Here is a 20,529-nt window from a genome sequence, read left to right as displayed (position 1 = left end):
ATCTTTAGAAATCTCACATTGGTGCCTTCTTTGTGTTTTGTCTAATCTGCAGTGAAAGCGTTCTTAAACTGAACAACATTTGCTGGGTCATCATCTGAGACTGCTGTAACATGAAATACATGGCAGAATTCGGATAAAACACAGAGCCAGAGACATACAATTCTCCCCCAAGGAGTTTAGCCACAAATATAATTAACGCCTTATTTTTTTAATGAGCGTCTTCAGCATGGAAGCATGTCCTCTGGAATGGTGGCCGAAGCGTGAAGAGGCATACGAATGTTTAGCATATCTGACACGTAAGTACCTTGCAATTCTGGCTACAAAAGTGCCTTGCAAATGCTTGTTCTCACTTTCTGGTCACATTGTAAATAAGAATAGGGCAGCATTATCTCCCATAAATGTAAACAAACTTGCTTGTCTTAGCGGTTGGCTGAACAGGAAATAGGACTGAGTGGACTTGTAGGTTTTAAAATTTTATATTGTTTTGTTTTTGAGTGCAGTTATGTAACAAAAAAAAAATCTACATTTTTAAGTTGCACTTTCATGACAAAGAGATTGCACTACTTTGAGGTGAATTGAAAAATACTATTTCTTTTATCATTTTTACAGTGCAATATTTGTAATAAAAAATAATATATGCTTTGATTTCAATTACAACATAGAATACAATATATATTACTCCTGAGGGCATTCTGCACCAAAAAAATTTAAAATTCTGCGCACAATATTTTAAAATTCTGCAAATTTTATTTGTCAAATAAATGTGGAGGCTCCAGAAGGCATTGGGGAGCATAGGCCACTGGCTGCACAGAGGTGGGAGATCACTGTGCAGCTCCCCCCTCCCAGAAAACAAACTCAGTGGTGAGGCTGCACCCAACCTTGACACAGTGCAAGGATCAGGCCTGCCCCAGAGACACCCCAGAGCCCTGCCCCTCCGTGCCAGGTGCACCAGGTGTGGGCAGGCAGGCTCAGCAAGGCAGATCCAAGTGTGGAGGAGCTTAGTGTGGGGTGAATCCAGGTGTGGGTTGACAGATTCTATGTGGGGCAATCTGGTGCAGGTGGCTCAGAGGGGATTGGGGTGCAGGCGGATCTGGATGCACAGGGGCTTGTTGGGGGGTTCTGGGTTCAATGGTACTGGGACTCTGCAGGAGGGTCCTGGTGAAGGTGGTTGGGGCTCAGCATGGGGGGTTTGAGTGTGGATGGGGATAGAGCTCAGTAGGGGGGTCTGGGTGTGGGGGGCTCAGTGGGGTTGGGATCCAGGTACAGCTGGTTGGGGCTTGGTAGATGGGGATCTGGGTGTGGTTGCTCGTTGTGGTGGGCCAGGTGCAGGGGGAGTGGGGCTCGTCAGGAGGGTTCTGGGTGCAGAGGGGGTGAGGCTCAGCAGGAGCGTCTGGGTATGGGAATGTCTGGATGCATGGGGGTTGTATGGATTGGGGAGAAGCTCCCTGTACAATGATCCCTGCAACTGAGGACTGATGGGTGCAGGAAGTGCGGGGGTGTGTGTGGGGGCGAGTTTGCAGAGCTTCCTATAGCCGAAGGAGAAATCTGGGAGTGGGTCTGACCCAGCCCTGAATGCCATGCAGGGAAAGAGGAAGTCCCATCCTCCCCAGCCCAGCCAGGACTAGTAGCTGAGCCCGGCGCAGGGTAGGAGCCACCAGCCACATCTTCTCCAGTCCCACCCCCACCCCACAGTGATTTACCTCTCTGCCAGCTGCTTTGGTCACTCAAAACATACTGCTGGGAAGGGTCGCATGACCGCTTTTGTGGTTTCCCTTTGCTTCCCCATCAGAAAGTCATTTTTCTGCAGGGAAACAAAGAAATCTGCTGGGGACATAAATTCTGCGCAAGTGCAGTGGTGCATAATTCCCCCAGGAGTAAGATATGAAAATGTAGAAAAACATTCAAAATATATAATAAATTTCAATTGTTATTGTATTGTTTCACAGTGTGATAAAAATTGCAATTAACCACGACAATTAATTTTTTTGAGTTAATCACATGAGTTAACTGCGATTAATCAACAGCCTTAGTTAGAATGCATAATATGAGCATAATAATTAGAAACCTTGCTTTTGTCAGATATGAAAGGTTGCTGAAGATATGCTCCATAGCTCTGGTTGGCAAGTATACGAAACTAAGTGACTGCTATGCATCTGTTTTCAAGGCCTTGGAACATTCAGCTTTGGCAATTAATCACAAACTGAATTTAATGGTGAGGATCAATCTCTTTCAGTTTCAGGAATGCTTTAACATGTAATGGTTAGCTTCCATCACTTAGGCAAATGTAATATTAAAATGTATCTTAATTAGGACTTACATATACAGGTGTACACAAAATGACTGGAGATGGGTTTTTAAGGAGTATGAAAGATTTCTTTTTTATTTTATTTTACACTAAATGTATCTGAAAGGGGCACTGCAATAATGGCCCTACTTGGATTTGCTTTACAAACAAAGGACATTAATCTGCAAGTGCTTTCTACCAAAGGAAGTGCTTGTTGATTTTAATAAGACTACATGCAGCATCAAGCATTACCCTTTGCAGTAAGCATTTGCAGAACGGAGCTCAAAAGTGGAAAAACATTATAGTCTTTGAAAAAAAATAAAAATGACCTTGGCAAATTGGAGAATTAGCCTGAAACCAACAAAATGAAATTCAATAAAGACAAATGCAAAGTACTACATTTTAGAAAGGAAAAATCAAATGCACAAATAAAAAATGGGGATAACTACTGCTGAAAAGGATCTGGGGCTTATAGTGGATCACAAATTGAACATGAGCCAACAATGTTATGTAACTGCAAAAAAGGCTAATACTGACAGGAATTTCATATATAAGGCACGGATGGTAATTGTCCTGCTCTACTGGTGAGGCCTCAGCTGGAGTAGTACATCCATTTCTGGGCATCACACTTTAAGAAGGATGTAGACATATTGGAAAGAGTCCAGAGGAGATCAACAAAAATGATTAAAGGTTTTGGAAAACCTGACCTATGAGGAAAGGTTAAAAAACTCAGCACGTGTAGTCTTGAGAAAAGAAGACTGATGTGGGACCTTATAACAGGCTTCAAATATGTTAAGAGTTGTTTTAAAGAGGGAGAGGATTGGTTGTTCTTTGAGTGTTTGCTCATGTCCATTCCATGGTAGGTGTGTGTGCCCCATGTGCACTGTTGCTGGAGATATTTCCCTCAGTGGCTGGCTCTAGCACCCCCTGGAACCATGCACTTATGTGCTCGTATAAGGAGTGCCCCACACCCTCTCGGTTCCTTCTTACCACCTGTGATGGTTGCTGGAACAACTCCTCTTGCTTCGGAAAGATGGTCTTCTCCGTGGTTCTTACTCTGTTTTATAGTTTGTTAGTCTTAAGTATAGTTATAGTGCATATATTGTAAATAGTGTTAGGTAGATAGAACCCCCTCCCCTTATTGTTGAGGGGCTCTCTTCACCCACGGGGCTGGGTGTGCCGTGGTCTCTGGGCTTCAAACCTTGTGCCTCCTGTGGCAAGCCTATGCCCATGAGTGACCCGCACTTCAGTTGTCTGAAGTGTTTGGGAGAATCTCACGTGAGAGACCAGTGGCAAATTTGTCAGGACTTTAAATCCCAGTGTGGGTAGCTGGACTAGATGACCTTTGAGGTCCCTCCCAGCCCTACATTTCTATAATTCTATGATAAATAGAACTTGAATTTCTGTTTAACATTTAGGGCAAGATTCTGATACCCTTACTCACAATGAGTAACACCTTACTCCATGAGTAACCCTATTTATATCAGTAGGATTAGACATGGAGCAAGGTGCTACTCAGTGTGAGTTTATCGGAATTTGGCCCTTTTATTTTATTTTTTTACATACGTCAAAGGAAGTGGTCAATTTAAGGAACATTTCAGAAACTAACTTGTTCTTACTTAAACTGGGAAGTTGCGGTAATCTTAAAAGTGTGATATCAACTATTTTTATAGTGAAACTTTCTGCTTCTGTTGCCAGGTTTCACCTCTGGAGATCCCAAGCCAAAAGTTGCTAAAGTGGTGTGGAGGAATATGTTAATATTAGTTTATGAATACAGATGAAATTTTAACAGCCTGTGTTTTAGCAAAACACTAAGAATCTGAGTTTGCAGAGAAAAATACAGTATCGGAAATGACACGCTGCTGTAGTACATGGTCTCTAAGTGACTTCAGATAAATTGATCATAACAAGCAATCCTGGGCTAGATTGCACCTGATTCTTGTGTGGCTGGAAGGGTGCAAAGAGCATTTCTCTCCCTCTTGAATCACAGTCCCTGTGCTCTATCTAGTGCTGTCAGGAGCGTAAGCTCTTCCAGAGGAGGTGGAGAGAGGATGAGGTACAGGCATGTCTCCATCACTCCTCACTGGTCCCTGGAGCAGGCCAAATATTCTTCTTAAAGTTAAGCACGTGCATAAGTACTGTCCCGAATAGAGCCATAGTCTAGCCTCAGATGTATAATGGTGAAAGCAAGAGTTTTGAGTTTACTCATCAACTACCATATATTAACTGCTCCACATTGAAATTATAACACTGAAATAATGTTTTAGCTTAAATGTATTGAAATACTTGCTCATTTATGAATGACCATCTTTTATAGCTTGGTAAATAGAAAGTGTAAAATCAGAGGCCTTTTACACACTCCTGAGCGACAGAAGTTATACTGCAGTAAGTGCTAGTGTAGACATAGTCTTAGTCTGTATATAACAAAAGATACTTTTATTTAAAGGGAAAGGGAACCAAGCATTAGTTTGGGAAAACTTCACAACCACATTCAAAAGCATGTGGCCATAATGGACCCTGACCCCACAGTACATTCTGCTTCAGTTTCCCACCTTGTAGTGGGAAAGTCTGACAAATGAATGTCCCTTTAACACATCACTCCCCTCTTCCTCCGCTGCACCCCACTCACAGTTGGCCGTCCTTGATCAGCGAAGACCCAGAGTTCAGAGGAGTTTACCTCCCACTCCAGAAAGGGGGTGGACCGTCAAGCAATGTCTATGTGGTCGCTGTGCGCCTCTGCAACTGGCTCTTTGCCGCTGCCTCTGCTGCTTTTCTCTTGCTGCCATTGGTCACATGCTGCCACTATTGGACACTCACTCCTACTTCTGCCATCCCATGTTATGAGGTTCCACCTCTTAACCCAGCTCTTTAGCCTTTGCACTGTCCCTATACCAAGTCTAAGGCCTAGCCCCTAGTCGTGCTTAACAGTGAGTAATGACTCTCAATTGAGTCTAATTAGTTCTGTCCTTAAGCACTGGAGGAGGGAAGATCAAATGGTTTCCAGAACTCTTTAAGCAGAGTCCAAATCCTTTCTCTCCTTCACTGGGATTTGGCACCCCTATATCCTGCTTAGTGAGTGAGGTTCAGTTTAGGGTGAGCCCTCAATCAGGGCAGGCTAAGCACAGTTCTGCTGCCCTTTACTCGTACAATAAGGACAGCAACATTTCATTATCCCTGCACTCAATACTAATGTGATTTGTAATCCAACACCAGCCAAAAGTGATTGTTTTGGCAAAGCAGTCCCATCATGTGGCACACTAAGGCGGAGTAGGTGTAGCTATAAAAACATGGTCTATTTCTGCAGTCTTTTCCCCCAGCTCATCACTAGATGCCAGGGGAGAGCTCATTCAGACCCTGCTTACATTTTTATTTGTATTTTATTGTGTCTGAGAGAGATGCTCATCTACTACATTTATGGGGCAAATAGAAATACATAGCTGGATAGCTAGAACTTGCCTATATTGTTATTGTCCCTAGACAATTTGTTTTTAGAATTTAATATCTATATATTAACTCCTGCAGATGTATAATCCTTTTTTTTCAACACAGGTGAATTTTTTCTTCAACAAACCAAATTTTGGGGAAAAAACGGCTTGTGCGTCTGCAATACCCAATTTACAGATATTAAATTCACCCCTCTAATTAAAAAAGAAAGCATATTTATAGGGACCTAATCTTTGTTATGACCTCATGCCAATGCTCATTTGAGAACACAGCTGTTTTTGAGCTGCAGAATTACGAAACAGCATCCCAAACAGGTAAACATTTTTTGCACTCCCCATTTAAATGACACAAGTTGATTTTCTTGGAAATTTGCAGTTTGTTGGAAGCCTGATAAGTGACATGTCTGTCAGGAGCAAATTGAAGAGCAGAGCTAAACATTTGGGGTAAAGTAGGATGATAACAGTGATGCTAGATCTTATCTAATCTCATCCATCTGTTTTCTGATGTGATATCATCACCATGATATTAGAGCATCTTTCCAATAGTAAATAACAATAGTAGATGTCCCGATATAACAACCTCCACCTCTTAAAGTAAGTCTGCATTCCGCATCCAGTTTCCCATTTCAGGTAGATCCCTCCACTGTTTTCAGGAAGAATTCCCTTCTCACCAAGTTCCATAGATTCTAAGCCCAGAAGGGGCCACTGTAGTCATCTAGTTTGTCCTCCTCTATAAAACAGGCCCTAGGACTTCCCTGAATTAGTTCCTGTTTAAATGAGAGCATCTCTTAGAAAAACATCCAATCTTGATTTAAAAATTGCCTGTGATGGAGAATACATCATAACCCTTGGCAAATTATTTCAATGGTTAATTACCCTCCTATTAAAATTTTGCACCTTATTTCCTGTCTGAATTTGTCTAGCTTCAGATTCCAGCCATTGGATTTTATTATAATCTTGTCCATGGTATGCCCACAACTTGAATACTGCATGCAGATGATGTCATTCCATCTTGAAGGAGATATATTGGAATTGGAAAACGTAAAGAAAAGGGCAACAAAAATGGTTAGGGGTATGGAACAGCTTCTATATGAGGAGAGACTGGGGTTTTTCAGCTTGGAAAAGAGGCAACTCCGGGGTATGATAGAGGTCTATAAAATCATGATTTGTGTGGAGAAAGTAAATAAGGAAGTGTTATTTACTCCTTCTCATAACACAAGAACTAGGGGTCACCAAAAGAAATTAATCGGCAGCAGGTTTAAACAAACAAAAGGAAGTATTTCTTCACACAGCACACAGTCAACCTGGGGAACTCTTTGTCAGAGGATGTTTTGAAGGCTAAAAGTATAACAGGGTTCAAAAAAGAACTGAATAAATTCATGGAGGATAGGTCCATCAATGGCTATTATCCAGGATGGGCAGGGATGGTGTCCCTAGCCTCTGTTTGCCAGAAACTGGGAATGGGCGACAGGGGATGGATCACTTGATAATTATCTGGTTCATTCCCTCTGGGGCACCTGGCATTGGCCATTGTCAGAAGACAGGTTATTGGGCTAGGTGGACCTTTGGTCTGACCCAGTATGGCTGTTCTTAATCTTCTCCTTGTTAAGGTAAATAAATTGAGCTCCTTAAGTCTATCACTACAAGGCACATCTCCTCCTTCCCAGAACATCGTTCGCCTTTCTCCTCACAACAGGCAGGACACCACTTTTAAATACTGATAATAATAATGCCCAGTTCTTTTCATCAGTAGGTCTCAAAGTGCTTGACAAAGAATGTGAGTATCATCATCCCCATTTTACAGACAGGGAAACTGAGGCACAGAGAGGTGAAATCACCCTAGGTCACCCAGCAGACTAATAGTAGACTCAGGAATGGAACCTATGTCTTCTGAGCTCTAGTCCAGTGCTCTGTCCACTAGGCTATGCTGATGAATTCAACTTCCTGGCACCTATTTGAGTACAATAAAAGTAGGGATTATGATGTAGTCTCTTCAAAGAGAAGGTGATAGCAGATCTGTCAGAAATAAGAAAACTTTTTTTTTTAAATTATGCCCACCCAGGCAAAATACAGGCCATATACCACCTGTTAGAACCAGGAACAGAACTGTGAACTCCTGACTTTAACTGCTCTAGCTCCCACAGTGTTTTTGTAGGATACCAGGCATAATCAAACCAGCTGTTTTAGTACAAGAAGCCAGTAACTACTCTTGGTCAAAATTATAAGTGGGGCACTGTAATTTGCCTTAGATCTACATCTGTTTGTTATTTGCCCATCAGTGCTGTTCCTTGGCTGCCAGTCTAAGTCTTGCTGTGGTTTTGGAACCCCTGCTTGAAATACGAATTTGTTAATTATACAGTCGGGGGCATCAGAGCAATTGCACCATATAGACCCTTCATCTGGGAAGAGATGTAAATTGACAAGGAATGGTATATGGCATTAGGATTGAGGTACATTCATTGATATGCTCTGCCTTTATTTTCTCATTTTATTGAGTGGAGCACTACCACCAATAGTGGAGGCTCCCATGACTTGGTCTTATCGGACAGCAGTTGCCTTAAGACACCTCCCCGCTACCCCGCTCTTCAAATTAGTTTGGGAGAGGCTGAGCAAGCAGCCTTAGTGAGAGAGAACATTCTGATAGACACCACAGAGATAAGAAATTCCATCTCTGAAACAGACTGCACAGCTTGCTCTACTTTGGTTCCAAAGTTTTGCTGGAACAATGCAAGATTCATTTATCATTATTTAAGTGTTGTCATCATCATGCCAGATACAACTTTGCTGCCCAAGTTGTTTTCCTTCCTGGAAAGTTCTTCAGACTCTTTGTGTGCACTTGCTGTTCAGTTGCTGTGGGCACTGTCCCTTCTGCCAAAAGACCCTGAAAATGGTAGGGCAAATAATGTTAGAGCCCATTACGAACTGTGAAAGCACTGTCTTCTCAATGATAGGTAAAAGCTGAGACTTGAGTGAGTCTGTATAAATAAATTCTCTCCCAGTTGAGACACTGAGATTTGAATCCTATTTCATTTGCATTGAGAGAAATTCCTCCCCCCCCATGTTAAGAGCCAGTGCAAGGCCTACACACCATTTAAGTCCCACTTAATTCCTATTTTGATGGTTTAATTGGTGCTCTAAGTCTTGTACTGGCTTCCTGCATAGGGGTGAATAGTATTATCTATTATTTAAACAAGCCCTGTTCACCTTGAACAAAGATGACTAAGACCCCAATCCTTCCAAACATGTTTAACTTTACATGCACAAGGAGGCTTACAGGGATTCAGTGGTGCTACTTGCATGTATAAAGTTAAGCATGCACGTAGGTAGGCCAAAGCATGCACCTAGGTTGCACAAGGTAGGCCAAAATCAGTGACAAAGCTTCCCCAGAGCCAGTTCCACTTTCAGAGCTCTTGTGAAACACCTGAGTTCCAGCCTTTTTGCCAGCAGCTCCTCTGTCTAATCCTGTGTTCTGAAGCAGTTCTTTAATGTAACATAGTGATACCGAATTTATAACACATCATTTGCATATTTGAGTGATGAAACCTGTAATGTTTAAATAGTTATAAATGTGCTGACTAGGTGTGTTTGACAGTGAAAGCAGAACTAATTTTAAATGTACCATTAGCTAGCTTCTCTTTTCAATCATGTAAAACAATAAAGCATCCTATTTGTACGTAATAAAAATATGCAGTTATATTCGCTATTGTATATTTTGGGAAAGAAGAAAATGTTGGATAGAAGGTAATTCTCTCACCTTAAAACTACCAATCAAACAAACCTCAAACAATCTTGTCATTCACCAATGGTATGTTTTTCATAGATAAAGGGAAAACGCGTAATTTCAGAGTGGATGATTTTTATTTTAGATTAAAGAAAATGCCAAAGAACAAACAAAGAGTATGGACCAGATCGTCAGATGGTGTAAATTGGTGTATTATTTATTATTATTTGTATAAATAATTGAAATTTATATGGTGCTAGGCACTATATATACATACAGAATGTACAATCTTTGCCCTGAAGAATTTAAAATAGAATTTTTTATAGAGCGGGAATTGAGACACAGTTTAGGTGACTTGCCCAAGGTCACAGAAGAAGTCTGTGGCAGAGCCAGGAACTGAACCAAGATCTTTTGAGTCCCAGTCCAATGCCATGACTGCCCCGCTATCCTTCTTTTCTTTTTCGACTTTGGTGGAACCACACTCATTTACATCAGCTGAGGATCTGATCCAGAATCTCTGAGAGAGAACACTGTGTGACTCAATCCAGAATAGTTGCCATCTTGAACTAATTCAGAGGAAGGAAAGTATATAGAAGAAAGACTTACAGTTAGAAAACTACACACACCATAACAATAGATGCAACCCTACAAAGAATTCCTCATGGGCTGACCTCTGCAGCTAAACAGAGGTCCAGGGGTTCTGGAACAATTTTTATAGTGGGGGTGCTGATGATGGAAACCATGTATTTGGTGTTTGTTGTTACTAATTCAAGCCAGGGGGTGTGGCAGCACCCCTACTTCCACCACCACTGCAGAGGTCCTTGCAGGATTGGATCTTTAGCTAGTATTTTTTATGTGCAGATTTATTGTGGGAATCGTTGAAAAGTCCTGCAGGCTTTTTTTATGTTATAAATGTTTGTTTTACAGTATAACATTATAATGCTTTTTTGGTGGAATGAAATACTGTTTTGTCCGATATTTTTCTTTCTTAGTATATAGATTCAATAGAGCTTGAGCATTCTACAGAAGTTGAGAACCCAGTGAAATACCACCAGGCGTGGCAAAAATTATGCAAAGCAGAGTAAGTGCCATCAAGTATTCTATATACAAAGTAGAAGAGTTTAATGATTTGTTGTTTTGTTTAATGTACATTTTTTCCTAACTGATTTTTCCAGTGTCTCGTATAATTTCAGTATTCAATATCATCTTATCTTTTTTCTCCTTAACTCAGTACTTTGCAATGTAAAAGCTATCATGGAAAAGATTTTTGATTTTATGTAAAAATATCACACTAATTCTAACATACATCTCAAATGGCAAATCATATATTACTCAAAAGATTTTGAACCATTCACTATACGAAGTAGACTTGTTTAGGAATTTGGTTTGGTTGCTGACAGGAAGAAATAGCTTCATGATAGTTTGTGACAAGAATGAGTTATACAGGAGGAAATAACACGTTAAAAAATACTGGGCCAGAATTCAGCCCCTGTTCTGGCCTCTTTGGGTGGGGTTTTTAAATGTGCCTGAGTGCCTAGGTACATTTGAAGAGTTGGGCATTTTCAAAAATTCTACCCTTTCTGATGTGACTAAAGGATCAGTAGTTTATTTTTGTCATCAAACATCATAGTAAAAAGTGAATAAGTCAGTGTTGTGCCCGGGCTACTAAATGTTTTTCATGACATTTTTGTAAGGCTGTTTTTATAAGCATCAATCTACTTGGCAAAATTATTAAACTGTGAGTGGCCCCATTGAAATCAACAGAAGTTTTGCGATGGATGGCACTGGGACCAGCAGTTCACCCTGTATAATTAAAGGGAACATTTTACTTCATCCACTACCATAAGGCATCTCTTTAGTATTACTCAGCAGTTATTGTCAAGGCACCAGAAGTACCATCCAACAGTGTAGTGTCAAGAAGTGAAGAAGAATTCTGTAGCTTGTTAAGGAAATAGGAATTTCACTGGAGAGGATGTAATTACTTTATTTGAATTTGGCTAGAACACTGATGCAGATGTTCCAAAACTTGAAATAAATCCAATGGATTTTTCATGTTGATGAGGTGTATTTCTCATTAAAGATCACAGAGAATTGGCATCTTGAAATATACAAAATGTGGTATCCCTTAACACCACGTTTATTTAATTTTAACCTGGCAAGTCTATCATTTAAGTGACACACGGAGACTTTCTTTTTTTATCCTTATTTTACATCCCAATCATTTTATGTATGGATTTTATTACAGTGGCATTTTGGTCCCAGGTGGGTTTGGATTTAGGGGAACAGAAGGCAAACTCCAAGCAATCTCTTGGGCAAGAAAAAAGAAAAAACCTTTCCTTGGTAAGATCTTTCAACTAACGAAATATCACTGAGTGTTGAAGATATGTAGCGAAAGGTGGTTAATTTTTTATAAAACTAAAGTAGTTGTTAAAATAGGACCTAAAATCTACCTGGCAAAGTTGCGTGGGCCTCATTAAAATGTAAAAAGAAAACAGAACCACTAACCCAGGAACCTATCCTTGCAATAAAGCCTGTTGCCAGCTGTGTCCACATATCCGGGGACACCATCATAGGGCCTAATCACATCAGCCACACTATCAGAGGCTCATTCACCTGCACATCTACCAATGTGATATATGCCATCATGTGCCAGCAGTGCCCCTCTGCCATGTACATTGGTCAAACTGGATAGTTTCTATGTAAAAGAATAAACGGACACAAATCAGACGTCAAGAATTATAACATTCAAAAACCAGTCGGAGAACACTTCAGTCTCTTTGGTCACTCGATTACAGACCTAAAAGTGGCAATTCTTCAACAAAAAAACTTCAGAAACAGACTCCAACGAGAGACTGCTGAATTGGGAATTGGAATTAATTTGCAAACTGGACACAATTAACTTGGGCTTGAATAAAGACTGGGAGTGGATGTGTCATTACACAAAGTAGAACTATTTCCCCATGTTTATTCCCCCCTTCACTCCCCCCACTGTTCCTCAGACGTTCTTGTCAACTGCTGGAAATGGCCCACTTGATTATCACTACAAAAGGGTCCCCCCCCCCTGCTCTCCTGCTGGTAATAGCTCACCTTACCTGATCACTCTTGTTACAGTGCGTATGGTAACAGCCATTGTTTCATGTTCTCTGTGTATATAAATCTCCCCACTGTATTTTCCACTGCATGCATCTGATGAAGTGAGCTGTAGCTCACAAAAGCTTATGCTCAAATAAATTGGTTAGTCTCTAAGGTGCCACAAGTACTCCTTTTCTTTTTGTGGATACAGGCTAACATGGCTGCTACTCTGAAACCTATTAAAATGTAAGTGGTTTCTGACTCGAGTCAGCATTCAAGTTCTATGTGAGGGATGCTGACTCTGTTATTTGTTTTTGTTTTGTGATATCACATAAGAGCCCCAGTCATGGACCAGGACCCCATTGTGCTAGGTGCTGTATAAACACAGAACAAAAAGACAGTCCCTGCCTCAAAGACCTTAGAATCACTTTAGTTAGTTCATAGATTTTACATTTGATTTGGAGTATCAGTCTTTTTAAGAGTAACAAATCCGCAACATTATACTTTTAGCTCAATATATCTGAAGAAAATATCCCTTTCAACATGTTTGTTATGTCTGATCATTTCTGTATTGCTTACTCCTTTTAATTACACTTTTCTATTATAGTAGTGTCCAATTAGGATCTTGGCCAGGTGCTATGCAGACACTTAAGAAGATATGGTCCTTGCTTTGAGTTGCTTACGATCTAAGATGCATGATGAATTCTTTGACTAGATACTAGGGATGGGCCCAGCCAAAGTTTTGGGTCTGAACATACCCAAACTTTCAGCTGTAGCCTATCCCTACTAGGCACATAACATTTAAAATGAAAAAAGATTATTTAGTAGGACTCTAAGGACGTTGTTATTCTGAATAGTCTAGAGTGACCTTTACGTTTCTTGCCTACAATTAGTCAACCAGTCTTCAGGATTTCCAGAATGTATGGGTTTGTACATACAAACTGGGTAGCCAGAAATCAAAACTGTGGGTATTCTGATAGCTGACTTGAGACTACTTTCCAAATTCTACTTTCGATTGTGTGAAACTCGATTCTCTTCTCTTCTTTGCAGGAGTTTGCTTGGGGATGCAGCTGGCAGTGGTGGAGTTTGCAAGAAACTGTTTAAACTGGAAAGGTAAATTCAGTATCCTAGTATGGATTTGGTTCACTTAGGAGAAAGCTTATTCTTTATATGAACTTTATATTATTCAGATCATAGTATTATGTGTTTAGATCAATGTGAAAAAATTTGAAGAGCTAGATTGTGAATTGGATTATATGCCTATGAAAGGGAGTAAGAACTCTCTTTCTACCCCTGTGCAGGCTACTCAGATCTTGGTTTCAGGAGCATAGGAATACACTGGGCAGCTCACCTCTATAGTCTGTCCCTCAAGCAAGTGGGTAGGTAGTGATGCGGAATGGGAGGAACGTTGGCTCCATCCCACTACTTATTGAGCAGAGTAGCCAAATAAGTGCAGGGTGGGTAGTAATTTAGTGCTGGTTTAGGCCAGCAGTAAATTGTTGCCCTCAGGAACAAGTCGGTAGTAGGGGAGGAAGTGTGACTCTGGTGAGTCTCTGTGAGTATGTCTGCACTTCAAGCTAGAGGTGTAATTCCCAGCTTGTGAAGATGTACCCACTCTAGCTCTGATCTCACTGGCACACTGAAAACAGAGTGTAGTTGCAAAAGCATGAGCAGGAAGAGGAGCTAGCCACACTGACTACATACCTGTCTGAGACACTGGGGCAGACACTACCCTGTCCCACTGCTCATGCTGCCGTAGCTACACTATTCTTAATGTGCTAGCTCAATCAGAGCTAGCACAGATGTTTCCTTGAGTTGGGAATCACACCCCCTTCTTGACGTTTCGACTTACCCGGAGGCATTGTGCTTCCTGATGCTGCTGCTGGGGTGTTGTACCTTACACACACACCTTTACAAGGCCGTGCCTAAGGGCACAATATAGTCCTACAAGCCAACAAAGATGATGATCTAGGATGATGAAAATGTATGGTGGTTATTCTGAATTTTTTGTGTTCCAGATGCAAATTCTACAGAATTTGACCCAAACACAAAATACCCTGTTGTAAGTACTGATTTGTTTCTTCTGTGTGTTTTCTTAATACCCCTTTTTTGCCTTGGTTAGATGAAAGGCTATGTATCTTTTTCATGTGTTGTGACATGAAGAGATGTCTGCTGTCCATATTCAGTATATTTATTGTTTAAATGGGAACTCAGCACTATAATGAAGATGTAAGAGTAATGAAGATATAATGTTGATTTTTATATCAGAGTAATTTGCATGGCCACAGATTGATATAAGCAGAGGATAAGGATTGTAACGAGGTTACCATAGAGTAAAACATAACAAGAAGCTATAAGCAAGGAAAGATCTCTTATCAAAACACAAATTTTTGCAATAAAATTGCAGGGAAAATAAAGAAAAGGACTGGTATAATTTTTTTTATGTGATAGGTTTTTTTTTTCCAAATTTGTTCTAGTGTCACAAAGAGAAAGTCCTTCTTTAGGACAGTTTTCTATGCTGTATGTTTGATGGGACTGTCCCAAAGCAGAGGAAAATTGGTCAAGCACTTAAAAACATCACAGTGGATTTAATAAAAGTGAAAGTACAAATGGTTCCAATCATAGTGATTTTGGATCTTCCAGATAGAAAGTCCTCTTGACTCAGTAATATAAAGTTGCACTCACATCATCCATGTGTGCTCTGGCAAAATCTTGGAAGGGAGCCCCCTGATAATATCTCATAGTTGAGGAGAGGATGTAATATTCTCATAACAGGAAAGCTCACAGACTATCTGAAAAATGGAGATTTCTAGAATATGAAAAAGATAAGACAAGAGAAATGTTTTAGATATATATTGAATTAACAGACTGCTAAATGTTAAACTGCTGCTCCAGTGTCAGCTTGCTCCAGAAGTGTTAGGTTGTAATCTGAAATGTAAAAATGGATTTTTTGCTTAGTCTTCAAAAGACTGCATGCTTACAGACTGCATGCTTCTTTTGCATCTAAGAAAAATTGACCCCTGATGAATTCCATAAATCAATGTACTCTTGAAACCCTGAACATTATCAAGGTTATCTTAAGCCTGTTTGGTGGGCAGGAAGTTTAGATGCAGAAGGGCCGGGCTACAGGGAAGACTGATCTTAGGATGCACTGAATGCATGTCCTTGGGAAGGGGGCATCAGCAGAATTTCTTCCTATCATGCCATTACAGTTTATTCCCTTTCCGGGTCTCACCTACTAAACCTTGTTGCAGGTGACATTTAGCCCCCTCAAAATGTTCTTGTCAGTAATCTCATTTTACTTATCCTGATGTTGCCATGTTTCTTTATTGTTAAGTAGATGGTCTTTGTAACATGCCATTGAAGTGCTATGGATTATTTGTATCCTTTGAAAATCCCTTAATCCTCACTAAAGATGGACCTGAACCAATACCCCAGGTCTGAATGTCCCACGCTTTGAGTTAATTTTGGTCTGGATCTGAATCAAGATTTAAACTTGTCAGCATGAGCTCATTGCTGGCTTTTTCTTTACATGCTGTATTCTTTTATCAATGATTACAGAGAACTACTGTTTATTACAGTGTAATAGCAATCAGTCCACAGTACAATATTTTTTAGCCTGTTCAAATCCATACTTCAACTCTCACAGCAATTTTCTGTGTTAAAGTGCAATAATAGTACTAAATGTTAGAACAATAGCAAGTGGACATCTGTGTTGATGACCATGGTTTGAAGATAAACACGAAGAAACCTGAAGTTTTGCAAGTGAAGAGGGTGGAAAAAGAGCTGTTGATTGAAGCTTCAGAAGAGACACTCAAGGAGAAGAAAGAATCTGTGTACTTGGTGTGACAAAGCTCTGTCCTTGCCTCCGTGGGTCCCGTGTTTCCTGGCAGATTTCACTAGCCTCAGAGGCTCACTATAACCCTCCACGTAACCCTTCTTTCTCTCAAGAAAAGGGTCACAGTCTGCTGAGCCATTTTCATCATAAGCCAGCAAGGGAGGTGAGGAGAAGTTATCCTTCCTTGCACAGTCTCTGTTGTCTCCCAGTCTCAGTGATTAATCAAGGGGCAAAGGTGGGGGGGAAGACCGGGCCCACCCTCTACTCCGGGCTCCAGCCCAGGGACCCTAATAGTATCAGCTATGGTAGCTGACCATTTAGAAACATGACATATACAATTCCCTGGGCTACTTCCCCCATAGCAGCACCCACTTCCTCAAGCTCCACTTCACCCTTACCTCAGGGCCTCCTTCCTTGTGCCTGATATGGTGTGTACTGCTCAGTCTCTCCAACAGCACAACTTCCTCCTACGGCTCCTGACATGCACACCCACCTGACTGACTGGGCGGCTTTTAACTACTTTCAGCCAGCCCCTGATTGGCTTCAGGTGCCCCAATCAACCTAGCCTTCTCCCTGCCTTCTGGAAAGTTCTTAATTGGCCCCAGGTGTCTTAATTGACCTGGAGCAGCTTCCATTTCACTTAACCTGGTACCAGGGATTTGTTTAGCCTGGAGCCAATATATCTATCTCCCACAACTTTTCTATAGCCATCTGGCCTTGCCCAGTCACTTTGGGAAGTACACTGAAGGTATAAACTGCAGTTAAAAACATTCACCTGGCCCGTGCCAGCTGACTCACGGGGCTTGAGCTATGGGGCAGTTTAATTGTGGTTCAGATGAGCCCAAGCCCAGGGTCTAGGACCCCACAAGAGGGGAGGATCCCAGAGCTCTGACTGCAACCCAAGCCCGAATGTCTACTCCACAATTAAACAGCCGCTTATCCCGAGTCAGCTGGCACAGGCCGACTGCGGGTGTCTTTTTGGAGTGTAAACATACCCTTAGTGCTATCAGAGAGAGATCTGGAGAACTGAAAAGAAGAGCCCACTGTGCGTGAGTGACAGTGAAAAAGATAGAAGTACTGTAGGACCTCAGTTAAGTAACAAACTGACAGGAAAAGTATATGTTGCGTGTGTTTTTCTCTGCCTGCTCTGTGGTTTAGAAATGGTGGGGTCTTTTGCACATGGAAGAAAAAAGTTTTTCTATGGTTCTAAGATACAGGTAGTAGCACATAATATATTGAGAATGGCAGCCAAGTGGAGGGAAGACAGTGTGTGCATGGAAGAAATTAGGGGAAAGATGAATGTGGGACTCCCAGTAATAAATAGGCTGGAGAGTGCACATTTGAAGTGGGTGGACAAGTGATACTAATGAGAGAAGAATGATTTGCAAAGAAAGCATGGGAGGAAAAGGACAGCAAGAAAGGATGTGAAGACAGAAGATACGATGAAAAGACTGTCAAGAGAAGATTGAAGAGAAAAGGACTGGAACTCTAAGACCTATGAACCCCTGCAATGGACCAGAAGGAGTAGCAAAGACTTGTGGGCACCTCTGACCCCATACAAAAGGGAAAAGGTGTTGAGAAGTGAATTGAAGCTCATATCTATGACAACATATTGCTGTTGTACAGAAATATCATGAATCATTGGGAGATCTGCAGCGTTTTGATAGCATTGAAGGAGAAGCAAGACATACATTCAAGTACAATTTATATGAAGAAAATAATGGAATAAATGTAAAATCTGAAAGTCACAAAAGATTAATGTAATGAATGGAGTTTAAACAGTTTGTGTGTGATGTGCATAACAGCTACTCTGCAAAGCTTGTTTCTGAATCTTAATCTGTATAGCGGAAATGCTGATATTTCACAGCTGAACTCTGAGTGAGGCAAAGAGAACCTTCAGTTGTTTCAACTGGGCATCTTACCATATTAATACCTGTAGCCCTAAAGGCTTCAGTTTAGCAGAGCCTGCATTGTATTAAAATATTTGGATATTGTTTATAGTAATGGACAGAAATAATTTAAGAGGTATCAGGTTAGTGAGGTTTGTGAATTATTGAGGCTATAGAGATGATTTCATGCAACGTGAGAGCTGATGAGGGAACACCACGTCATTCCCGTGGTAACACCCTCAGCAACTCAGTAAGGCTTGAATCAGAAGTAGAGCACTTACTGTACTGCTCTTCCTTGTGTTGGCTACTCCTCCTCTGGAAGTTGCTCCTTGAGAATGGGAGTGGAGAAACACTGGTCCAGTAACAGTTGTGTTTTGCTTGTTTTGTTTTGTTTTGTTTTTAAATAAAAAAAATAGGACCATGTGATTGCTGAACCATGCCAATAAGCAAGGATTCTCAGGGGAAGGTGTAGAACTTGGAATTTCTTGTAACTCTTTTTAATTTACTACACATAGTATTGCCAACCTCAAGTTTCATAAATCATGAGCTGAACCCCAGAAATCACGAGATTGGCTTAACACTCATGAGATTTCTAAAAATAATTAATAAATTTGGGGTTCTTTTTATTTGTCTTCTTGGATTTGAGCTTGTAAGAGTCTGTTTTACAGCTTTTCTCTGCAACCATGAAGGCTAGGAACTTATTTAAATAAAAACAAAAAATAAAAGCTAAGATTTTCACACAATCACCTGACTCAAGGAGCTGCAGCTAAGAAAAACAGCAAAATATCACAAGAATCATGATAAAAATCGCAAGAATTGGCAACACTATTAATTGACTGTGTCCTTGGAACTGTAATGGCCCAAGTGATATTGCTGTAATAGAATGCACAGAAACTGTTTTGCTCAAAAGTTTTTAGCACTGTGAAGATTTTCTTTTTGAGATATTTGCTTCTCATTCTAAAGTTGAAGAGGTAAATGTTGTGACTTGACTTGTTTGAAGAGTAACTAAGGCATACTTAAGCTGTAAGGGAGTTTCCTACCGTGTTGTTGATCTATATCAGCTCAACTATTATTCATCTATTTCATCTTGTTCCATGGTTCAGTATGATTACAAAAGCATTACTTGGCATTGATCCTGCTGACACACCCAGGAGAAACTTTATGCACATGAGTACTCCTGCTGAGCTTCATGGGTAGTCAGAGGGGCTACACGCAGGAGTTAAGCCAGTCTGTACGTGTTGGAGGACTGGAACCATAGTGTGCAGTTGATATTTCAGTGCTGAGAAACTATTTGATAGTTTCTGCATACAAAACACTGGTTTATGAGTTTCTTTTGTGACTTGCACATTATAAAGTTTATCTACAAAGTTTGTTTTAAACAAAATTTTACCATTTTTCCTTCCCACATGGTGAAAAGCATTATAAAATGTGTCTAGGGGATTTAAAGTGGACATGTCTGAGTTTCCTGTTACAGTTATTAGCATTTATGCATTTATCCATCCTTGCTTTAGCACTAGAAATAGTCTTGAACGAAAATCTCTTATCTGAATGTCACAAAATAATAATCAATAGTTCTTTTAATCTGTACAACTCCAAGTACATTGCACAGATGGAAAATTTCATCTATAGATGGGGGAAGCAGTAGCACAGAGAGGTGAAGTGACTTTCCCAAGGTCAACCAGTCCGTCAGTTGCAGAACCAGGCATAGAACCCAGCTTGTCTGACTCCCAGCCCAGTGCTGTATCCATCATATCGTGCATGTTAGAATTCCATATCCAGATTTTGAAGCTTGGGCCCAGCTTCTGTTTAATATAGATTTGATTTCACAAAGGGAATGTCGGCTAGATGAATGATGGCTGGTCAGGCCCAGAAACTCATGCTATCTAATTCCAGCTGTGTTGATAACTTGCTGCATGTGTTCTATGGTAAGGCCTTTAATCTTTTTGCCTCTGTTTTCTGACCTGTAAAATTGGAATGATAATACCTACTGACCTTGCCTGGCTGTTGTGAGGATTAATGTACTTCATGTTTTTGCAACACTTTGAAATAGTAATGCTCCAAGTTGTATTATTATTCTGTGGAATAATTTTATACTGCAAATAATACATTTAGGGATAAATTCTGCACTGTTTTCTTTGTACATTCGTTGCAGCCCTTTGCAGTAAATGTGTTTACACAGCGTGTTAGGGCAGAATTTGATCCAAATGGTCAAAGGCATTTTGTTTTTATTCCCCCTCTTTCCCCACAATATTAAATCAGGTTGTAATCTTTTCTGATGAGCT

General features: G+C 40.6%; 1 protein-coding gene across 6 annotated transcripts in view; it reads left to right on the top strand.

The window, feature by feature from the left end:
• CTPS2 (CTP synthase 2) overlaps positions 1-20,529 on the top strand; it is a 145,576-nt gene that overhangs the window by 36,022 nt on the left and 89,025 nt on the right. For all 6 annotated transcript variants that reach the window (XM_077816266.1, XM_077816252.1, XM_077816226.1 and 3 more), the window contains 5 exons: positions 2,080-2,212; positions 10,441-10,529; positions 11,694-11,788; positions 13,571-13,633; positions 14,539-14,582. In XM_077816266.1, the coding sequence (XP_077672392.1) occupies positions 2,080-2,212; positions 10,441-10,529; positions 11,694-11,788; positions 13,571-13,633; positions 14,539-14,582 (424 nt within the window). The remainder of the gene's footprint in view (positions 1-2,079; positions 2,213-10,440; positions 10,530-11,693; positions 11,789-13,570; positions 13,634-14,538; positions 14,583-20,529) is intronic.

This window comes from Eretmochelys imbricata, chromosome 1 (genome assembly GCF_965152235.1).
Source record: "Eretmochelys imbricata isolate rEreImb1 chromosome 1, rEreImb1.hap1, whole genome shotgun sequence".
Taxonomy (NCBI): domain Eukaryota; kingdom Metazoa; phylum Chordata; order Testudines; family Cheloniidae; genus Eretmochelys; species Eretmochelys imbricata.
This window is presented reverse-complemented; position numbering and strand designations above follow the sequence as displayed.